This window comes from Podarcis bocagei (genome assembly GCF_964188305.1).
Source record: "Podarcis bocagei genome assembly, chromosome: 4".
Taxonomy (NCBI): Eukaryota; Metazoa; Chordata; class Lepidosauria; order Squamata; family Lacertidae; genus Podarcis; species Podarcis bocagei.
The window spans coordinates 1,907,446-1,928,396 of NC_138128.1; the positions used below are offsets into that span (position 1 = coordinate 1,907,446).

Consider the following 20,951-nt stretch of genomic DNA (forward strand, 5'->3'; position numbering starts at 1 on the left):
GTTTAAATATGAAAAATTCGCACTAAAATGCCAATGATTCCCCCCCCCCAATTGCAAATTGTTGCAAAATGTGGAGAATGAATGAATTTAGGACTGGAAACTTGAGAAATGAAGAGACCCAAAATTGACAGGACCTGCCATCCCTAATCCAAGCTGCAACAAAACTCTCCCAAAGATTATCAGGCCATGAGGAGAGCAAAGAGTATCGTTGAGAGAGGATAAGTCCATTTCTCTTGGAGTCCCAGAGACCCATCAGTAGGAAGCCAGAATCACTCAGGGCCTGGGAATCCCCAGAGTTGATTCCTCCTGACTGTGACAAATGGGCCTGTCAGCGGCTCTGGCTAATTGCATGCCAACATGTTCATCTCGCTCTGCTCTCAGCTCATCTGCTTCCCTCAAGGGAGCCCTTGGCCGACAGAGCCCCGAACCACTGCCCTGCTTTGCAAAAGAGGAGGCGGCAGCCTCACCTTGTGGGAATTGAGGGGGCTGCATCTCTCAGTTAGGCACTCAGCTTCTGTCCTGGGCTTCACGTGTGCACACTCAGCGCCCTCATGGCCTTTGGCAACAGGAGGGGGGTATTGGAAAAACCTATTTGGTGTTTCGCAACTTTCTGACTAGTTGCAGGACCTTGGCCAGACCTAGCAGAGTAAACGCAGAATCCACGGAAGCAATTGGCGACTTGGATGCAGACAGGATAGATGAAGCAGGAACCAGGAACTTGTAGTTAGGTATTTATTATATACAGTGGACTATTTACAGGAACAGAACTCGGATCTTTTGCTAGCTCTCTGTGACACGACTCACAAGTCCTACACTCACTGACACACTGAACCACTGAACCTCTGAACTAACACATTCCAGTTAGTAGGCCATTAATTATCACTCCCTTGAGAGAGCTTGACCAGTCAGGGAGCTGTATCCATGTCTGTTATCACCAGGCAGACTTACTCCTTCAGATTGCTTTCTGGATGTCTGCCAAACCTTAATTGACTCTGTGTGAGTAGCTGCACACACACAGTTTCCCAACAGGAGGGTGCTTCTCTGCATCACCATGGGACAGACTGGGTCCTCTGCCTCTGTCCATGCTCAGATGAGCACCTCTTGGGATCCCAGATGCCAGGCATGTCTGATTCCCAAGAGACTGCGATCTACTCACAGTATAAAAATACTGGCTGTGATCTACTCATTGTCAAAGCTGGGGAGACAAAGTTGGGGGAGGCATAGTTGTTGAGCTTTTTTTTGGGGGGGGAGGCAAAGCTGTTGAGCTTCTTTTTTTTGGGGGGGGGAGATATCAACCAGGATCCCGCAATCCTGGTTGATATCTAGCCGACCTAACCGGAAGAGTCCGCACCCAGAAGGAGGAGGCGTATCAAGAAGAGTGGATTAAATTTAATGATTATTTAGTTAAATATGTTAAATTAAATTAACTGAAAACAGCTTGCAGATACTTCATTGGCTTAGGATTTTATTTATGTTAAGTGATGAATTAATATGTTTAATTTCATAATGTGAAGATCTAAGGATGTTAATGTTTAAGTTACATTTTATAAGAACTGCGATTTGGAAAACCGTTAAAAGGATATGCAATGAAATTTAACCAAGGGGGAAGCGAGGAAGTCACTTAACAATGTTAATAAGTGTAATTTTCAATAAGGCTATGATTTATGTTTGTTTGTCATATGTGTTTGTTTGTTTATAATGTTGTGAAAACCAATAAAAAAAATTGAAGCAAAAAAAAGGACCCCGCGATCAACCAGGATCAGCCATGGACGCCATGCAATCGACCGGCAGATCGTGAATGACTGGTTGGACATGCCTGCCAGATACTTATATTGCATTTTCCAGGGAAGCTCCACCTGTAGCTTCCTGCCCAAGGCCAAAGTGGGATGGGGTCACTCACCAGAGGGGCTGCCAAGGTCAAGGGCGCAGAGCCAAAGAGCTACCAGCAGGAGGCAGCGGACCTTCATCCTGCAGGGACAGAAAAACAACCACAGGGGACAGAATGGTTATTTCGGCTATTTTGTTGTTGTTGATGATGATGATGATGTACTTATACTTATAACCCACCTTTCCCCCTGACAGGACTCAAGGCAGCTGACACATAAAAACAAGAACCACTAAAAACATAGAAAAACCAATCATTAAAATACAATTCAGCATTGATGGAGTTAAAAGCTATATACCAGAAATCCCCAAATTCAGCCCTCCAGCTGTTTTGGGACTACAACTCCCATCATAATGGGACCAGGGTCAGGGTTTGGAGGTGCCTGCTATATACCATCTCTTTTAAAACATAGCAATAATTATAATAAATATAACATGCCCCCATTGGCTTTTTTAAATAGAGTATTTCTAAAGCAGCATCAATGCACTGGTGTAGTCTAAAGGCAAGACAGGCAGGTCCCTGACCCAAGAAACAGGTGCCGACAATTTAAAAATCATTATTAAAAACAGGTCAAACAGAAAATCCCTATCCAGGCAGGGCCAAAGCTGAGACTCCAGTCAAAAGTGAAAAAAGGCACTTCTAGCCACAGAGGCCACCTGAGCCTCAAGTGATAATGATGGTTGCATAAGAAGGTCAGAAGAGGCTGGTGGATCAGGCCCATGGCCCATCTAGTCCGGCATCCTCTTCTCACAGTAGACCTCCATCGTTCTGCCCGGACACTGAGGTCCAGCTCTGAGGGCCTTCTGGCGGTTCCCTCCCTGCAAGAAGCCAAGTTACAGGGAACCAGGCAGAGGGACTTCTTGGTGGTGGCGCCCACCCTGTGGAACGCCCTCCCATCAGATGTCAAATAGAACAACTGCCAGTCTTTTAGAAGACATCTGAAGGCAGCCCTGTTTAGGGAAGCTTTTTATGTTTGATGCATTACTGTATTTTAATATTTTGTTGGAAGCCGCCCAGAGAGGCTGGGGAAGTCCAGCCAGATGCGCGGGGTATAAATAACAAATTATTATTATTATCATCATCGTTGTTGTTGTTGTTGTTGTTGTTGTTGTTGTTATTTTTATTATTATTATTATTATTACAGATGCCTGTGGGAAACCAGCAAGCAGGATTCGAGAGCAACAGCAACACTCTCCCCTCCTCTGGTTTCCACAAACTTTTTTTTTCCTTTCCATTTACTGTATTTCATTTATCAAATTTATATACCGCCCTAAACCCAGAGGTTATAGGTTAGACGAGGTTCAGAATCTGGATGCGGAGAGCATGAGAGCATAAATGTGGAGGCGCAGAGCACAGCCCTCGTGGCCAGTAGCCATTGACAGCTCTCTCCCCCTCCATGAATTTGCCCAGTCTTCTTTTAAAGCCATCTAGTTTGGTGACCACTTCCTGTGGGAGGGAGTTCCACAGGTTAACTAGAGAGTTCTAGTGGAAAGGGAGAAAAACCTCCATGCCATTTCAAGGCTTTCTGGGAAATGATATATAATGAGTTAAAGAAAATGTTTAAAAACACTTGTTAAAAAAAACAACCAGAAGCCTTTTTACTGGGTATAGTAAGCGAAGACATCCCAAGAAAAGATAAAAGACTGTTCATGTATGCAACAACTGCGGCAAGAATTCTTTTAGCCCAAAAATGGAAACAAGAAGAAGTACCAATGACAGAAGAGGGGCAGATGAAGTTGATGATGATGATAATAATAATAATAATAATAACAATAAACTTTTATTTATACTCCGCCCTTCCCAGTTCAAAAACCCGGCTCAGGGCGGCTAACAACAAATTTAAAACACATTAAAACACTTAATTATAAAAGCAGCATAAAATACAGTATAAAAACATGAATAACAATTATGGAGTTTGCGGAACTGGAAAACCAGGAAAACTCCAAAACTAGCACGATCAAGTATTCCAAAAAGACTGGAGTAAATTTACACAATATTTGAAAGATCATTGTAAGCAATTAACAACACTAGTAGGGTTAGCTGAAGACTCGTAACGAGAATTTTTTTGTACCTTTCTACATTTATTTAAATTTTGAGGTATTTTGCGATGAGTTTTATTAGAACTGGAAAAAATATAAGATGCTGTGATATAAAGGTTAACTTTGAAAGCCAAGAGGCAGGAGGGAAGGAAGTCAATAGGCTCAAAAGAGCCAAGAGGTTAAGTGGATAATAATGATGTGATTATACATGTTTAAATGGAAAATTAATAAAAATTATTTAAAAAAAGAAAAAGAAAAACTTCTGTGCCATTCAAGTGGGGAAAACCTATGTACATGAGCTGGAATGTGCAATTCATTCCAGGACCCCACCAGCACTTTTCATGCGCCTTTTGCTTGCTATTCTCAGTTGGTCAGGGTCAAAGTAAAAGAATTTTTTTTTTTCTTCCAGTAGCACCTTAAAGACCAACTAAGTTAGTTCTTGGTATGAGCTTTCGTGTGCATGCACACTTCTTCAGATACACTGAAACAGAAGTTGCACTGAAACAGAAGGGTGGTGGGAATGGGAGATTGGCAGATAGCTGAGATGAGCCTCATCTCAGCTATCTGCCAATCTCCCATTCCCACCACCCTTCTGAGTAATACCCCTCCCCACCTTCTCACTATATAGAAGGATCTGGCAACTTCTGTTTCAGTGTATCTGAAGAAGTGTGCATGCACACAAAAGCTCATACCAAAAACTAACTTAGTTGGTCTTTAAGGTGCTACTGGAAGAAAAAAAAAAAAAATTACTTTGACTATGGCAGACCAACACGGCTACCTATCTACTTCAGTTGGTCAGGGACGCCTGTGGCACTGTGGTCTAAACCACAGAGCCTAGGACTTGCCGATCAGAAGGTCAGCGGTTCGAATCCCCACGACAGGGTGAGCTCCCGTTGCTTGGTCCCTGCTCCTGCCCACCTAGCAGTTCGAAAGCACATCAAAGTGCAAGTAGATAAATAGGTACCACTCCGGCGGGAAGGTAAACGGCGTTTCAGTGCGCTGCTGTGGTTTGCCAGAAGCGGCTTCGTCATGCTGGCCACATGACCTGGAAGCTGTACGCCGGCTCCCTCGGCCAATAAAGCGAGATGAGAGCCGCAACCCCAGAGTCGTTTGTGACTGGACCTAATGGTCAGGGGTCCTTTACCTTTTTTTTTTAACCCAGTTGGTGAGTCATGTCCGGGAATAATTGCAGAGAGGAAACAAAATAAAAAAATTCCTTCCAGTAGCACCTTAGAGACCAACTAAGTTTGCTATTGGTATGAGCTTTCGTATGCATGCACACTTCTTCAGATACAAAGCACTTTGGCAAGTTATCAGGCTCTGAAACAGCTATAGGAATCTGACCGATTTATTGATAGAAATTTACATCCTGCCTCCAAGGCAGCTGATAAAATATATACATGTCTTTTATATATGTGCAGATAAGATTCCTATAACAATTACATTTAACTGGCCTATAGATGATGATGATGATGATTTAAGTATCTGAAGAAGTGTGCATGCACATGAAAGCTCATACCAAGAACAAACTTAGCTGGTCTCTAAGGTGCTACTGGAAGGAATTTTTAAATTTTGTTTCCACTACGGCAGACCAACACGGCTACCTACCTGCAGAGAGGAAGGGAGAGATTGGGGTCCTTTTCTGCAACCCCTCCCTGACCCGCCAAAGGCTCAGGCCAGCCCCTCAACATCCTGCACCCCCTTCCTGGAATAAGCAGCTCTTTTGCGGTCGCTGCAGCCGGCTGGCATGCCTTCAGATGTTCTAATGAGCCTGTCTCTCCCCTGGGGCCTCCAGATCATTAAGGAAGGAAAACAATTAGAGGAGCGAAGGCAAACTTCGTCAAGCGCCTCCGCTGCAGTACGCACCTCTGCCTCCAAAGGTGTTCAAAGACAAAGCAAAAAAGCAAAACCAGGGTTGGCGATGTAGACAGGTCAGCTGGCAGATAGGATGCCTAAAGACCCATAATGACCCAAGACATTGATCCTGCCCAGAGTTGCTTCTCAATACCAAATCAGAAATGATGGGGCCAGCCACATTTGTTTAAACATCGTCAGGGTGCATGAAATTAGTGTGGCGTGAACTTTGGAATTCCCTGCCTCTTCAGATCCTGCAAGGCAGCAGAAGTTTAGGATCAGAGTTTTCCTTCTCCTAAGTGGGCTGCCTTCGCAGGCTGATGAACCCCATCTGCCTCTGCCTGGTTCCCTGTAACCTCACTTCTCGCAGGGAAGGAACCGCCAGAAGGCCCTCGGAGCTGGACCTCAGTGTCTGGGCTGGGCGATGGGGGTGGAGACGCTCCTTCAGGTATACTGGGCCGAGGCTGTTTAGGGCTTTCAAGGTCACCACCAACGCTTTGAATTGTGCTCATGCACATACTGGGAGACATTGTAGATCTTTCAAGACCGGTGTTATGTGGTCTCGGCAGCCACTCCCAGTCACCAGCCTGGCTGCCGCATTCTGGATTAGTTGTAGTTTCTGGGTCATCTTCAAAGGTAGCCCCACATAAAGCGCATTGCAGTAGTCCAAACGGGAGATAACCAGAGCATGCACCACTCTGGTGAGACAGTCTGCAGGCAGGGCCGTTTAGGGCTTTCAAGATCATCACCAACACTTTGAATTGTGCTCGTAAATGTACTGGGAGCCAATGTGGGTCTTTCAAGACCGGTGTTATGTGGTCTCGGCGGCCGCCCCCAGTCACCAGTCTAGCTGCCACATTCTGGATTAATTGTACAGTGGTACCTCGGCTTAAGTACTTAATTCGTTTCAGAGGTCCGTACTTAACCTGAAACTGTTCTTAACCTAAAGCACCACTTTAGCTAATGGGGCCTCCTGCTGCTGCCACGCCGCCGGAGCCCGATTTCTGTTCTCATCCTGAAGCAAAGTTCTTAACCCGAGGTACTATTTCTGGGTTAGCGGAGTCTGTAACCTGAAGTGTATGTAACCTGAAGAGTCTGTAACCCGAGGTACCACTGCATGCCAGTACCTACCTCACTGAGGGTTTGAGGTCTATTGGCTCACCTCACCTGGCTCAGTCGGCCAGTCAAAGCCATTTCTGGGATACGGCCGCTGTCACCTGCTGACAGCTTCTAGGAGCCCCAGGTGAAATCTGAGTCCAGGATGGGGACCAAAGGTAAATATGTTACCTGAGAAGGAGCACGATGTGTCCAGTATCAGAGGTACCATCCCCTCCCCTAACAACATCCCAGGTTGGAAGAAAATGCAATAAATCAATGTATATATATTTTAAACATTCTGTGACAAAGCTATTGGCTCCATTTGCCCCTTGATTCATTAAGTTGAAGCCCCCTCAGCACCATTCCACTAAGCACCTTGGGCAGAGACCATGTCAGGATCCCAAGGTGGGCCACTATCCTGTTTCTTTTTTCTTTTCTTTTCTTTTTTTATTGATACAGCAAGAAAAGAAAAAAGAGAGAACACAAATACCAAATTACACACAGGAATAACAATAGATACTGAATTTTCTTAACAAAAAATGAGCCATAAATTGGTCTTAACACTAAAGACCGAACCTCCCATCTATTCCATACTTGGATTTCATATAACTTATTGCCAGTACAGTGGTACCTCAGGTTACATACGCTTCAGCTTACAGACTCCGCTAACCCAGAAATAGTACCTCGGGTTAAGAACTTTGCTTCAGGATGAGAACAGAAATTGTGCTCTGGCGTCACGGCGGAGGCGGGAGGACCCATAGGCTAAAGTGATGCTTCAGGTTAAGAACAGTTTCAGGTTAAGAACGGACCTCCAGAATGAATTAAGTTCTTAACCCGAGGTACCACTGTACAAACTTTATCATTATTAAACCTTTTCTTAATATATCTTAATTCTTATATCTGCCTTTCCACTATTACTGAAGTTCCTCGAATGCTGCAACCGAGTTTAAACTACTATATTTATATTTCAAATATTCTTTGAAAACCTCCCATTTTGATTTATTCTTTATTTTTTCCTGATAGACCGTCTAATTCTGCATATTCTGTCAGCTTTTGGATCCAATCTTGTTTACACTCTCCTGTTTCCATTTGCCAAGGATTTTCTGTCAACTCTTTGGTGGTCCTTCCCGAAGTCCCACCACTGAGTTGCCCCCTGGGCATGGCTGAAAGACAACCTGCCACCCAACCACCGGACCCTTAGCAACGAGAGACAAATGCCGTGGCAACCAGCCGTCACCCCAAATACAGATGATCTGTTTTCATTTTGCTTTAAGCACCTACGACTGACCCAAAAGCTCCGAAGCAAACTGCAAATGGCAGACTGAAGGATGCAACCAAACAGACCAAACCGTTTTGTACCTTTGCTATTATTAATCATTATTATTATTGCTTATCTCCTGCAATTTCCCCCACACTGGGACTCAAGGCGGCTTAGACAAATTAAAACAATGCAGATAAAACTGAACAAGCGAAAAACATATGAAAGAAAATGGCTAAAAAAGTAATCAGATGCTGATGGAATTAAAAATAAATAACCGGTAGATTAAAATGCACGGCACTATCAAAAGCCATTTCCTTTAAAAAACCACAACAGTCAGTTCCCAGAGGCCTGCCGAAATAAAACCGTCTTTGTTTTCCTACTTTTCAACTACTATTACCCTTAATATCTGGATATTAGAGAACCACAGCAGAATCCTAAACAGTGTTGACGCAGAAGCTTGCAATGGCTCTCCTTTTATGCCACATTCAGTTAATAGTTCTGTGTACGTCACAAATTTGTATCACCAGGCAATTCTCAAAACCTGATGGCGATGTCCAGGGAGGGTTAAAAATCCACATTGTATGATACTGTAAGAGGCAGTGTCCTTAAACAGAATAAGAGAATGTGCAGGATCAGTATCCTGTTCTCACAGTGGAACTTCCAGGGGGAATTTCGGGAGTCACAGAGCCAGAATTGGACAGTCACCAAATTAATACCCATTTGTAGTCATTATTCCCAGCTATCTGGCATGGAGAAGTGGAGGGAGAAACTCTTTTCTCCCTCTCTCATAACACTAGAATTCGTGGACATTTAAGGAAGCTGATTTGGGACGGATAAAAGGAAGGACTTCTTCAGGCAGCACATAATTAAACTGCGGAACTCCCTCCCACAGGAAGAATTGACAGCCACTAAGCTAGATCAGCCAGTCAGTTTTACTGCCCATAGACAAAGGCTGCTGCAATGTACACAGAATCATTCAACAATTCAAAGAAAATATGCTGGATTAATACAAAAAAACTTTAAACATTTATATTATCAAGACATTGCCTACTCTAAACAGAGCTATAAAAGTACCTTAATATACAGGTTAAGACATTAAACAATAAAATTTAAAGGCTAAAATCATCACATGGCCACTAATATATTAAAAAATAATGTTAATTAATACAATGTGCAATTATATACTAAGCTAGAGAACTTTAAAAGAGGATGAGACAAATTCATGGAGGCAGCGTGGATTATTGATGGTTACTAGCCAGCATGTGGATGCAGGTGGCACTGCGGTCTAAACCACCAAGCCTCTTAGGTTTGGAGCTCAGAAGGTCAGCGGTTCGAATCCCCGTGACAGGGTGAGCTTCCGTCGCTCTATCCCAGCTCCTGCCAACCTAGCAATTTGAAAGCACACCAGCGCAAGCAGATAAATAGGTACCGCTGTCGCGGGAAGGTAAACGGTGTTTCTGTGCACTCTGGTTTCCATCACGGTGTTCCGTTGTGGCAGAAGCATTTTAGTCCTGCTGGCCACATGACCCAGAAAGGTGTCTGTGGACAAACGCCGGCTCCCTTGGCCTGAAAGTGAGATGAGCGCTGCAACCCCATAGTCGCCTTTGACTGGACTTAACCATCCAGGGGTCCTTTACTTTTAACTTTTACCTTTACTTGCGAGGATGTCTCTGCTCTGCCTGCAGTGTGGTGTAGTGGTTCAGAGCGGTAGTCTCGTAATCTGGGGAACTGGGTTCGCGTCTCCACTCCTCCACCTGCAGCTGCTGGGTGACCTTGGGCCAGTCACACTTCTCTGAAGTCTCTCAGCCCCACTCACCTCACAGAGTGTTTGTTGTGGGGGAGGAAGGGAAAAGGAGATTGTGAGCCGCTTTGAGACTCCTGAAGGGGAGTAAAAGGCGGGATATCAAATCCAAACTCCTCTTCTTCTTCTTCCACAAATGGAGGCAGCGATGCTTCTGAATACCATCTGCTGAAAACTACAGGAGGGGAGAGTTCTTGATCTCAAATCCTGCTTGCAGGTTTCCCAGTGGGGCATCTGCTTGGCCACTGTGAGAAGAGGATGCTGGACTAAGTAGTTCCCCTTCGGCCTGATCCGTCAGGCTCTCCTTACATTCTAATCTGATTCAACCACACTTGAAAGAGCCTTCCGGAGATGGGAAGATAAGAACTCTGCAACGTGATCTGGCCTGTTATTGTGGTGCAGACTGGCTGCTTGGCTTTCTCTGGAGATTGCAGGCATGCCCACCTCAAGGTCCACCAATGCAGGGGCACTGACTTGCCCCCCCCCCATTGTCATCACGAGATGTGTCATGCCACAAGTCATGTGAGGCATCCTGCCCTCAGGCCAGTATGCAGGGGCACCCTGCCGGTGCGCTGGGTGGGGAATAGGGAGCATGGATCTGGGCTCCGCAATCCACACCGGCAGAACGGGGGGGGGGGGCGTGCACTGGATGTAATCCCTGAGGGTCGCCTGCCCGCCCGCCCGTGACTCAGACTCCCATGCCTACCACAAACAAAGGGGCAAAGGGGCATGAGCCGCCAGGGAAAGGGGGGAGCTGCTGCGCCACTTTGCTCACGGTAGGCGTGGGAGAAGCATCTTCAAAAGCAGAGACATCACCTTGCCAACAATGGTCCGTAGAGTTAAAGCTATGGTTTTCCCAGTAGTGATGTATGGAAGTGAGAGCTGGACCATAAAGAAGGCTGATCGCCAAAGAATGGATGCTTTTGAATTCTGGTGCTGGAGGAGACTCTTGAGAGTCCCATGGACTGCAAGAAGATCCAACCTATCCATTCTGAAGGAAATCAGCCCTGAGTGCTCACTGGAAGGACAGATCCTGAAGCTGAGGCTCCAAGACTTTGGCCACCTCATGAGAAGAGAAGACTCCCTGGAACAGACCCTGATGTTTGGGAAGATGGAGGGCACAAGTAGAAGGGGACGACAGAGGACGAGATGGTGGGACAGTGTTCTCGAAGCTAGGAACATGAGTTTGACCAAACTGCGGGAGGCAGTGGAAGACAGGAGTGCCTGGCGTGCTCTGGTCCAGGGGGTCACGAAGAGGCGGACACGACTAAACGACTAAACTACAAGGCGTGGGCGTCTGAGTCGCGGGCGCGCTGAATGTCACCCCCCTTTGCACCAGTAACAAAGCAGCACAGCAATTGAAAAATAAAACTCTCCTCCTGCTCTGTGCCCAGAATGGCTGACGTGGGGTCAGGTCAATTGTCTGGTTTGACACGGGAGGTGGGTTGGTCTGGGCCCTTGAGAGCCCTCAGTGGGTCACCAAGGGAAAGGAATTGGGGGCCTCTGCCATGGGGCCCAGCTTAACTGCGATTCCTGCATTGCAGATGTCCCTTCCATCTCTCCAGTTCTGTGATTAAGACAGCCTTTCATTCTGACTCTTTGTCTGGGGTTGTAGATCAAAACATCTGGGTGGTGCCAGGTTGTCAGGGGCTGAAGTAAGGAATCTGAGTAACCCCTGGAGGAGGAGGAGGAGGAGAAAACCTGGGATCCCGCCCAACCTGGGCAGTGGGGGCATATGCTCCACCACTGGCACTCCGCTCTCAGCCCCCTCCTCCCCCCACAACATCAGGCAGGGGGCTGAAGACCCCTCACCCCCCCAACCTGGAGCCCCTGCATCAAGGCCAAGGGAGAGTGCAATTGGTGCATTGCAACATGGTTCAATGCTGTCTACAAAGCCTTTGGCAACCTTGGGAAGGGGAGGCCAACACAAGTGCTGGGAGTGCAGGTGCGATCAAGGAAAAAGACATGCATGTAGTTGAGCAGTTTTCTCTCTCCCGAAACCTCCTCCTCATCTACGTGGTTCAAGAGCACCTCTAATTATAGGTAAAGTCACACGCAAGACTCTGCACACTGGGTTACAGGTCATACCAGGGCCGGGCTGTTTTTGTTCTTAGTTTTCTTGTGTATTTTGTGTTTCCCTATATCAGGGGTCCGAGACTCTTGAGAGTCCCATGGACTGCAAGAAGATCAGACCTCTCCATTCTGAAGGAAATCAGCCCTGAGTGCTCACTGGAAGGACAGATCCTGAAGCTGAGGCTCCAAGACTTTGGCCACCTCCTGAGAAGAGAAGACTCCCTGGAACAGACCCTGATGTTGGGAAAGATGGAGGGCACAAGGAGAAGGGGACAGCAGAGGACGAGATGGTGGGACAGTGTTCTTGAAGCTACCAGCATGAGTTTGACCAAACTGCGGGAGGCAGTGGAAGACAGGAGTGCCTGGCGTGCTCTGGTCCAGGGGGTCACGAAGACTCAGACACAACTAAACAACTAAACAACAAGAACATATCAGAGGTCAGCAAACCTTTTCAGCAGGGGGCCGGTCCACTGTCCCTCAGACCTTGTGGGGGCCCGGACTATATTTTGAAGAAAAAAATGAACGAATCCTATGCCCCACAAATATCCCAGAGATGCATTTTAAAGAAAAGCACACATTCTACTCATGTAAAAACACGCTGACTCCCAGACCATCCGTGGGCCAGATTGAGAAGGCGATTGGGCCGCATCCAGCCCACGGGCCTTAGGTTGCCTACCCCTGCCCTATATTGTAATTTTAGGCCGCAACTGCCCTGAGATCAATGGATGAAGGGTGGTATACAAATAATGATAATAAAATAATAAAATCCAAGGAAGGGTGGGGGGAAATGAAGAAATCACAGAAAGAGAAAACAATTTACTAAAACAGCTGACAAAAGGCGGGATAGTGGGCAGGAGGGAGGGGATTCAGAATTGAACAGATACTGGAAAAGGTCCTTCAGACCCTCCAGGAAATGCTTTTGCTTCTTACTATCGGGAACTGCAGAAAATAAGGCGATGGGGGGGGGGGGATTTGCGGAAATTGGACAATGGAGAAAATTACTGTAGCAGAAGCCATCTGGGCTCCATTGAGCGGGGAATAGAAAATGCATTCCAGGCAGCCAGATTGCTCTTCGGGGGGCGATTGCTGCCTCTGAACATCAGTTGCCGTTTTATCAGAGTTTATCGGGACCTCGGCAGGCAGATCAGTGGGACAGAGCCTGCGTTGAGCCCCGGCAAGCAGAACGACAGGCTACAGCAAGCAGTCCTGACTGACAAGCAGCCAGCCTCCCCGACATAATAGGGCATGGCCTTTCAAGGTCGTGACGGGATGACAACATTTATTTTTTATTTCTCTGGCTTAGCAGAGAGCCTTGCTGGCGCAGCAGTCCCAGAAACACAAAACTGCTGCTTTCAACAGGATCTACTTGCTCCTTGCTTTTGTGCTATGCAAAACTTTCCAAGTAAATGGGAAGGGCCCCTGCAAAAGCTGTTGCAGCAATGGTGCCTGCTAGGGGGGAAATCACCTAAGAGACATCACCTTGCCAACAAAGGTCCATATAGTTCAAGCTCTGGTTTTCCCAGTAGTGATGTATGGAAGTGAGAACTGGGCCATAAAGAAGGCTGATTGCCAGAGAATTGATGCTTTTGAATTCTGGTGCTGGAGGAGACTCTTGAGAGTCCCATGGACTGCAAGAAGATCAAACCTCTCCATTCTTAAGGAAATCAGCCCTGAGTGCTCACTGGAAGGACAGATCGTGAAACTGAGGCTCCAAGACTTTGGCCACCTCATGAGAAGAGAAGACTCCCTGGAAAAGACCCCTGATGTTGGGAAAGATGGAGGGCACAAGGAGAAGGGGACGACAGAGGACGAGATGGTTGGATAGTGTTCTCGAAGCTAGCAGCATGAGTTTGACCAAACTGCGGGAGGCAGTGGAAGACAGGAGGGCCTGGCATGCTCTGGTCCAGGGGGTCACAAAGAGTTGGACACAACTAAACGACTAAACAACAACAACAACAACAGGGGGGAAATTCAATCCAGTTCACATTTAAAGGCAAAGCTACCTGATTTGCAAAACCCCAAACACAACCATCTGCCCAAATTAGCAATGTGCTGAATTTTGCAATGTAGTTCTTGAGCCAAGCCATGTGTTCCAAAGCACACATACCAGGGGCAATGTGTATAGAAATGTTTTTTCATCAGTGGAAATTGCTTGCAAAAATATGAATTACTGGGCAAAGGTGCGTACAAAGAAAATGCATTTTAGGGGGGAAATCACTGATTAATTTGATGGAGAAATATACAGAACTGAACGCGAGAATGGAAATATTGGAAACTGAAATTGACAGATTCACCCAACCCTCATATTGGTACAAGTCAAGTTAACATCCTATTCCTACCTAGTATCTCAGAAGCTTTTTAGGAATTCTAAGAAACCTTCTGCAATATAAACAAAATAAAAATAAAAATCAGAATTCTAAGAAATCAGTTTTGGAATCAGCAGCTAAAATCAGTGCTGTTTTGAAAGGTTCAAGTCTGCCACCTCATTTCAGAACAGTGCCAAATTGGATTCAAAGGAAGATGCAAGCCTGCAACATTTGGTTATGATGAGGTTTTCAAATGCAAAGCAAACAAGAAGCATTTTTTCCCGGCAATAATTTTATTAGCACAAAGAGGGAAACAACTGGAGTTACCAACCAAAGAAGAGTGGCAGATGAAATTGATGGACTTTGCAGAACTGGCGAAACTGACGGGAAGAATCTGGAACCAGCGAGACCAAGCATTCCAAAAAGACTAGAACAAATTTATATTCTATTTGAAAGACAACTGTAAGCAATTGACATCACTGGCAGGGTTATCTGAAGATCTGCAAGGTGAAATTGCTACCTATTCAGGTTGAATAATATAATATTTTAGGTGATGATATAACAAGGATAGGAAACGAAGCGAAATGTAAAGATGTAAAGTTTAATTGTGTAAACCATCAGACGGGAGGGAGGGAAGTTGTTAGGCTCAGCCGAACCAATAAGAGGGTATGATGTTATGTAATGTGATTATAAGGTAAAGGGACCCCTGACCATTAGGTCCAGTCGTGACTGACTCTGGGGTTGCGGCGCTCATCTCGCTTTATTGGCCAAGGGAGCTGGCGAACAGCTTCCGGGTCACGTGGCCAGCAGGACTAAGCCACTTCTGGCGAACCAGAGCAGCGCACGAAAACGCCGTTTACCTTCCCACCGGAGCGGTACCTACCGTATTTTTCGCTCTATAACACGCACCCGACCATAACACGCACGTAGTTTTTAGAGGAGGAAAATCCGTAGGCATGCCACCCGTAGGCATTCCCTCCATAACACGCACAGACATTTCCCCTTACTTTTTAGGAGGAAAAAAGTGAGTGTTATGGTGCAAAAAATACGGTATTTATCTACTTGCACTTTGACGTGCTTTTGAACTGCTAGGTGGGCAGGAGCAGGGACCAAGCAACGGGAGCTCACCCCGTCGTGGGGATTCGAACCGCCAACCTTGCGGTCAGCAAGCCCTAGGCTCTGTGGTTTAACCCACAGCGCCACCCGCGTCCCAATGTGATTATATGTAAAACCAATAAAAATCATTTATAAATCAAAAACAAAAAAGCATTTTTCCCCAAAATATATAGTTGATGTTTGAGGGCAAGAGGAGGCTGAGGGACTGCAATGTGAGAAAAGATGTGCTGGGCCAGATCACGACTCCATCAAAGCCAGCATTTATTTATTTCAAAAGCAGTTAGTCAGGTGAGTGTGCCCTGTCCCAGAAGACCATTCTTATGTTCTTAATTGCTGACAATTAAGCTGGAGGGACGAATGATCTGACGCTGCATAAAGTGGTTTCTGGCGTTTCTAGAATGCAATACCAAAGTAGTGCACATACTTATTTATTTTCAGTCTTCTTTCTGTCCACACTCCCTTTCTCCCACTTCAGATTTCAGTAACATAAATCTAAGCCCAAGCCATTTCCCTTTATTGCATATAGCTGAAATACATACGAATTCAAATGTTCATCAAATTAAATGACTAGCATTTTTAAAACTAAAATAAATAAATAAAATAATAATAATAATAATAATAATAATAATAATAATAATAATAATAATAATATATGTTTTCTGTAGCTCACATTTCAGAACTGCCAATAGTGAATGACACAATGCACAGTCATGTAACTGGATCAAAAAACAACAACAACCATTCTTCATTACTTACACTGGAAATATCACAGCTTGACTTATTCTTTCCTAGATTTCTTTAAATGTGGGTTGTCAAACTGGTTCTTACGTTAGAATTTGCAGCTTGTGGAGAATATTCGCCCGAGGATTTTCTAGCAGAGAATATTCTCACCTCGCATCACTCCTCCTGCCATCCCTGACCCCTGGCATGAGCTGCCTGGCATGAAGGGAGTTGCAGGCCAAGAATCTTCCCAAGCTCTGATACGAATGATCACGACACTTAACAGGGTACGGGATCTGAAATATACTCGGAGTCGAGAGTGGATTTCATGCTCTATATTCAGCTCATAGTGTTGAGTAGGAATGAAAGTTCCCCCAGAATGTCTGCTTTATATACATTATTTACACAATGGGCTGCACGTGATTGGCTAATTCCGGGATTCACCTATAGGCCAATCAGGTTGCGGATTCACATCCACCTGGAGCTGGATTGGGTGGCTCCTGTGGACTGCTGCATTCTGGATCCTATTGTTCTAGTACCAATCAGACTGCTGCATTCTGAATCCTATTGTTGTAGAACCAATCAGACTGCTGCATTCTGGATCCTATTGTTCTAGTACCAATCAGACTGCTGCATTCTGGATCCTATTGTTCTACTACCAATCAGACTGCTGCATTCTGGATCCTATTGTTCTAGTACCAATCAGACTGCTGCATTCGGGATCCTATTGTTCTAGGGCCAATCAGACTGCTGCATTCTGGATCCTATTGTTCTAGAGCCAATCAGACTGCTGCATTCTGGATCCTATTGTTCTAGTACCAATCAGACTGCTGCATTCTGGATCCTATTGTTCTAGTACCAATCAGACTGCTGCATTCTGGATCCTATTGTTCTAGTACCAATCAGACTGCTGCATTCTAGATCCTATTGTTCTAGGGCCAAGCAGACTGCTGCATTCTGGATCCTATTGTTCTAGGGCCAATCAGACTGCTGCATTCTGGATCTATTGTTCTAGAGCCAATCAGACTGATGCATTCTGGATCCTATTGTTCTAGGACCAATCAGACTGCTGCATTCTGGATCCTATTGTTCTAGGGCCAATCAGACTGCTGCATTCTGGATCCTATTGTTCCAGGACCAATCAGGCTACTGCATTCTGAATCCTATTGTTCTAGGACCAATCAGACTGCTGCATTCTGGATCCTATTGTTGTAGGACCAGTCAGACTGCTGCATTTTGGATCCTATTCAACTCAGTGCATAACAGGATCCCTACTCGCTGGCTCCAACACGCAGCGCTCATGAAAATCCACCTGCCCAGCCCTTGTGATGAAATCCTTTTCCGCACACCAGGAACAGTACCATCTCCCTTTTTGTGATGGATTGCGCTTCTTATGAGTTACAGCCCTTCTCTAAACGGTCTATCTGAAAAGCTTTCTGCATGCAGAGCCTTGCGCCAGTAAGGACACGGAAAGGCTGGCGGGAATGTCCTTCATCAATATGTATTACCTGGAGGGAAGGAACATGCTACAATTGATCCTCCAAAGCTCTTGAGCAGCGAACACAATGCAGAGAAAGCAGCGGGAGCTGTGGAAACAGGGGGGTGCAATGCCTGGCACGGGCACCGCCATCTGGGATTCTCTCAAGCTTTCCAGCGAGAGCTTCCATCGCTTGGAACTTGGCGTACCACTGCCATTTTTTCATAGAATTGTAGAGATGGGAGGGAGCCCAAAAGTCATCTAGCCCCACCCCCAGTAATGTAGAGAGCACAGCTAAGGGATCCCTGGCAGGTATAATAATAATAATAATAATAATAATAATAATAATAATAATAATAATAATAATTATTATTATTATTTATACCCAGCCCATCTGGCTGGGTTTCCCCAGCCACTCTGGGTGGCTTCCAACAAAACACTAAAATACAATAAACTATTAAACATTAAAAGCTTCCCTAAACAGGGCTGCCTTTAGATGTCTTCTAAAAGTTTGGTAGTTATTTTTCTCTTTGACATCTGGTGGGAGGGCGTTCCACAGGGAGGGCACCACCACCGAGAAGGCCCTCTGCCTGGTTCCCTGTAACTTGGCTTCTCGCAGCGAGGGAACCGCCAGAAGACCCTCGGCGCTGGACCTCAGTGTCCGGGTAGAACATGAAAGATGGAGCAGGCCTGTTTTCTTCCTGCTCTGGAGGGACCCAAAGCTTCGAGCTACAAGAGAGGAGATTCTAAACATTAGGAAGACTTTTCTGACAGTACAGTGGTACCTTGGTTCTCAATCTTAATCCGTTCCGCAGGTCCGTTCCAAAACCAAAGCGTTCCAAAACCAAGGCACACTGCTTTCCCATAGAAAGTCATGCAAAACGGATTATTCCATCCCAGACTTCTCAAAATAATCCCTAAAACAGCAGTTTAACATTAATTTTACTCTCTGATGAGACCATTGATCCATAATCTGAAAGCAACGAACAATGTATTGCAGTCACACAATAATCAATCAGTAGCTGAACTGGATTCCACATTGTCACAAAAAAGAGAGCCACAAAAACACAAAATAAATAGCAAAAACAGACAGACCTCAGCGTAACACTCAAATCGGAAGTGTGGCACTCAAATCAGAAGCATAACACTCAAAATGGAGCATGTTCGGCTTCCAAAAAAAGTTCACAAACTGGAACACTTACTTCCAGGTTTGCAGTGTCTGGGTTCCAAGTTGTGTTTGAGGTTCTCAAGGTGTTTGAGAACCAAGGTACCACTGTACAAGCAGTTTGACAGTGGAACGGTCTCTTCTGGAGGTGGTGGACTCTCCTTCCTTGGAGGTTGTTAAGAAGAGGTTGGGTGGCCATCTGTCAGGGATGCTTGAGTTGAGATTCCTGCATTGCAGGGGGCTGGACTAGATGGCCCTTGGTGGTCCCTTCCAATTCTACAGTTCTAGGATTCTATTATTCTCGGCTGATCTAGCATAGCTCTTCTCGTGTTCTCATGTCCAGAGCCATCACTAGCCTGTGCTGATTCACTCTGCCGTGTGTCATCTCCACGGGGAATTCAGAGCATCTCATAAGGTCAGATGTGATGGAACTGAGAGATGTTCTCTTCCCACCAATTCACACCTGGCAGAGAAGAAGAGCAAAGCCTGGCAAAAGCTTTCATTAACACGTTTAGAAAGTCCATGGGCAGGTCTCAGAGGTCTGGAAAAACACCTTCAGTTCAGAGAAAATGCTGCAGCAGCACAGCCTAGTGACAGCCAACATTTTCCTGGTTAAACAATATCACTCAGGCTTCCTCCGGATGATTTCATTAACTGTGGTTCATTAAATTCCACGTGATGAATATCCTCCCTAATTTCTTGCAAGCCATGGGGACAGAGAAACGTCTGAGGGATCGCCCTTCTCTCGGAAAAGACTCTCCAAGTAATAAATCAGAGCATATTTTGAGCAGATTCCAAAGCTTTTCACTTAGGAGAAACTGCTAATTTCCTCAAGGAGAGCAGGCAAGGACATGGGGTTGCCTGGTCACATGGTAGCAGCGGCAGCCAATCGGAACAAATTCCCCAATGCAATAACATCTGCCATTTTGGCTGGGGCATTTGGCCCCTTTCTGTGATGGTTGTCAGAAGGGCGGGGGGGGGGAGAGAGAGATCATACTAAGGTTGCCAACTGACCAGAAGGCAGCCTGGCTTGCCTCTTGACCTTCTAACTGGAGCTTGAACTTCAGAATGTAGGTGAAGCTTTTCACAGCAGGGAGGTAGAAACACAGAATTATGGTGTTGGAAGGGGTATCTAGCCCGATCCAAATGACCCTCCAAACTCTCTTTAAAAACTTCCAGTTCAGGAGAATCCACCATTCTCTAAGGGAGTCTGTTCTGCTGTCGAACAGTTCTTGCTATCGGAAAGCCCTTCTGAATGTTCAGCTGGAATCCTTTCTTGCCAGTTTAATAATTGGTGCTACCCTTTGAAGCAGCAGAAAACAAGTTGGCTCCCTCCTTTTGCGGGAGAACTTCCCAGTGGATTAAGATCCCTTAGAGAAACTGATGAACTATGCAGAACTGGCGAAACTGACATAAAACTGTGAGATAAGAACAACTGTGACTTTAAAGAAGAATGGGAACTTTTTACAAATTACTTAAAAAGACAACAAAATGAACTAGACTCCTTGGCAGGTTTTGAATAAACATGCACAAATTTAGTGAGGGTTAACATAGTAGAGGGATGCGGGTGGCGATGTGGGTTAAACCACCAAGCCTAGGACTTGCCGATCAGAAGGTCGGCGGTTCGAATCCCCGCGACGGGGTGAGCTCCCATTGCTCGGTCCCTGCTCCTGCCCACCTAGCAGTTTGAAAGCATGTCAAAGTGCAAGTAGATAAATAGGTACCGCTCCGGTGGGAAGGTAAACGGCGTTTCCGTGCGCTGCTCTGGTTCGCCAGTAGCGGCTTAGTCCTGCTGGCCACATGACCCGGAAGCTGTACGCCGGGTCCTTCGGCCAATAAAGCGAGATGAGCGCCGCAACCCCAGAGTCGGCCACGACTGGACCTAATGGTCAGGGGTCCCTTTACCTTTACCTTTAACAGAGTAGATAGATAATACAAGGATGTATACAATTTTACAATATGCAGAGAACAACATGAGTTGAGAAATCAGAGAGAGAAGATGATCAAAAACCTAATCAAAAACCCTGGATGAATGGAGAGGTCCAGTGCCTGCTGCGGGAAAGGAACAGGGCTTTCAGGTCGGGCGAGGTGCAGCTTTACAGTGTGGCAAGAGCAAACTTGAAGAGGGGCATTCGACGGGCAAAACTGGATTATAG

The 20,951-nt window shown here is 45.8% G+C and overlaps 1 protein-coding gene across 6 annotated transcripts in view; it reads right to left on the minus strand.

Moving 5' to 3' along the window:
• The window catches only part of IL1RAP (interleukin 1 receptor accessory protein), a 95,062-nt gene that overhangs the window by 55,531 nt on the left and 18,580 nt on the right, over positions 1 to 20,951 (minus strand). For 3 of the 6 annotated variants that reach the window (XR_014007047.1, XM_081190222.1, XM_081190223.1), the window contains exon 3: positions 1,901 to 1,968. Coding sequence is in view for 5 of the 6 variants with exons in the window: in XM_081190222.1 (XP_081046348.1) it covers positions 1,901 to 1,967 (67 nt within the window). In the remaining variant the exon portion in view is untranslated. Of the gene's footprint in view, positions 1 to 467; positions 568 to 1,900; positions 1,969 to 9,774; positions 9,954 to 20,951 lie in introns of those variants that run through there. The other 3 variants (XM_081190224.1, XM_081190225.1, XM_081190226.1) reach the window with 3 other exon arrangements.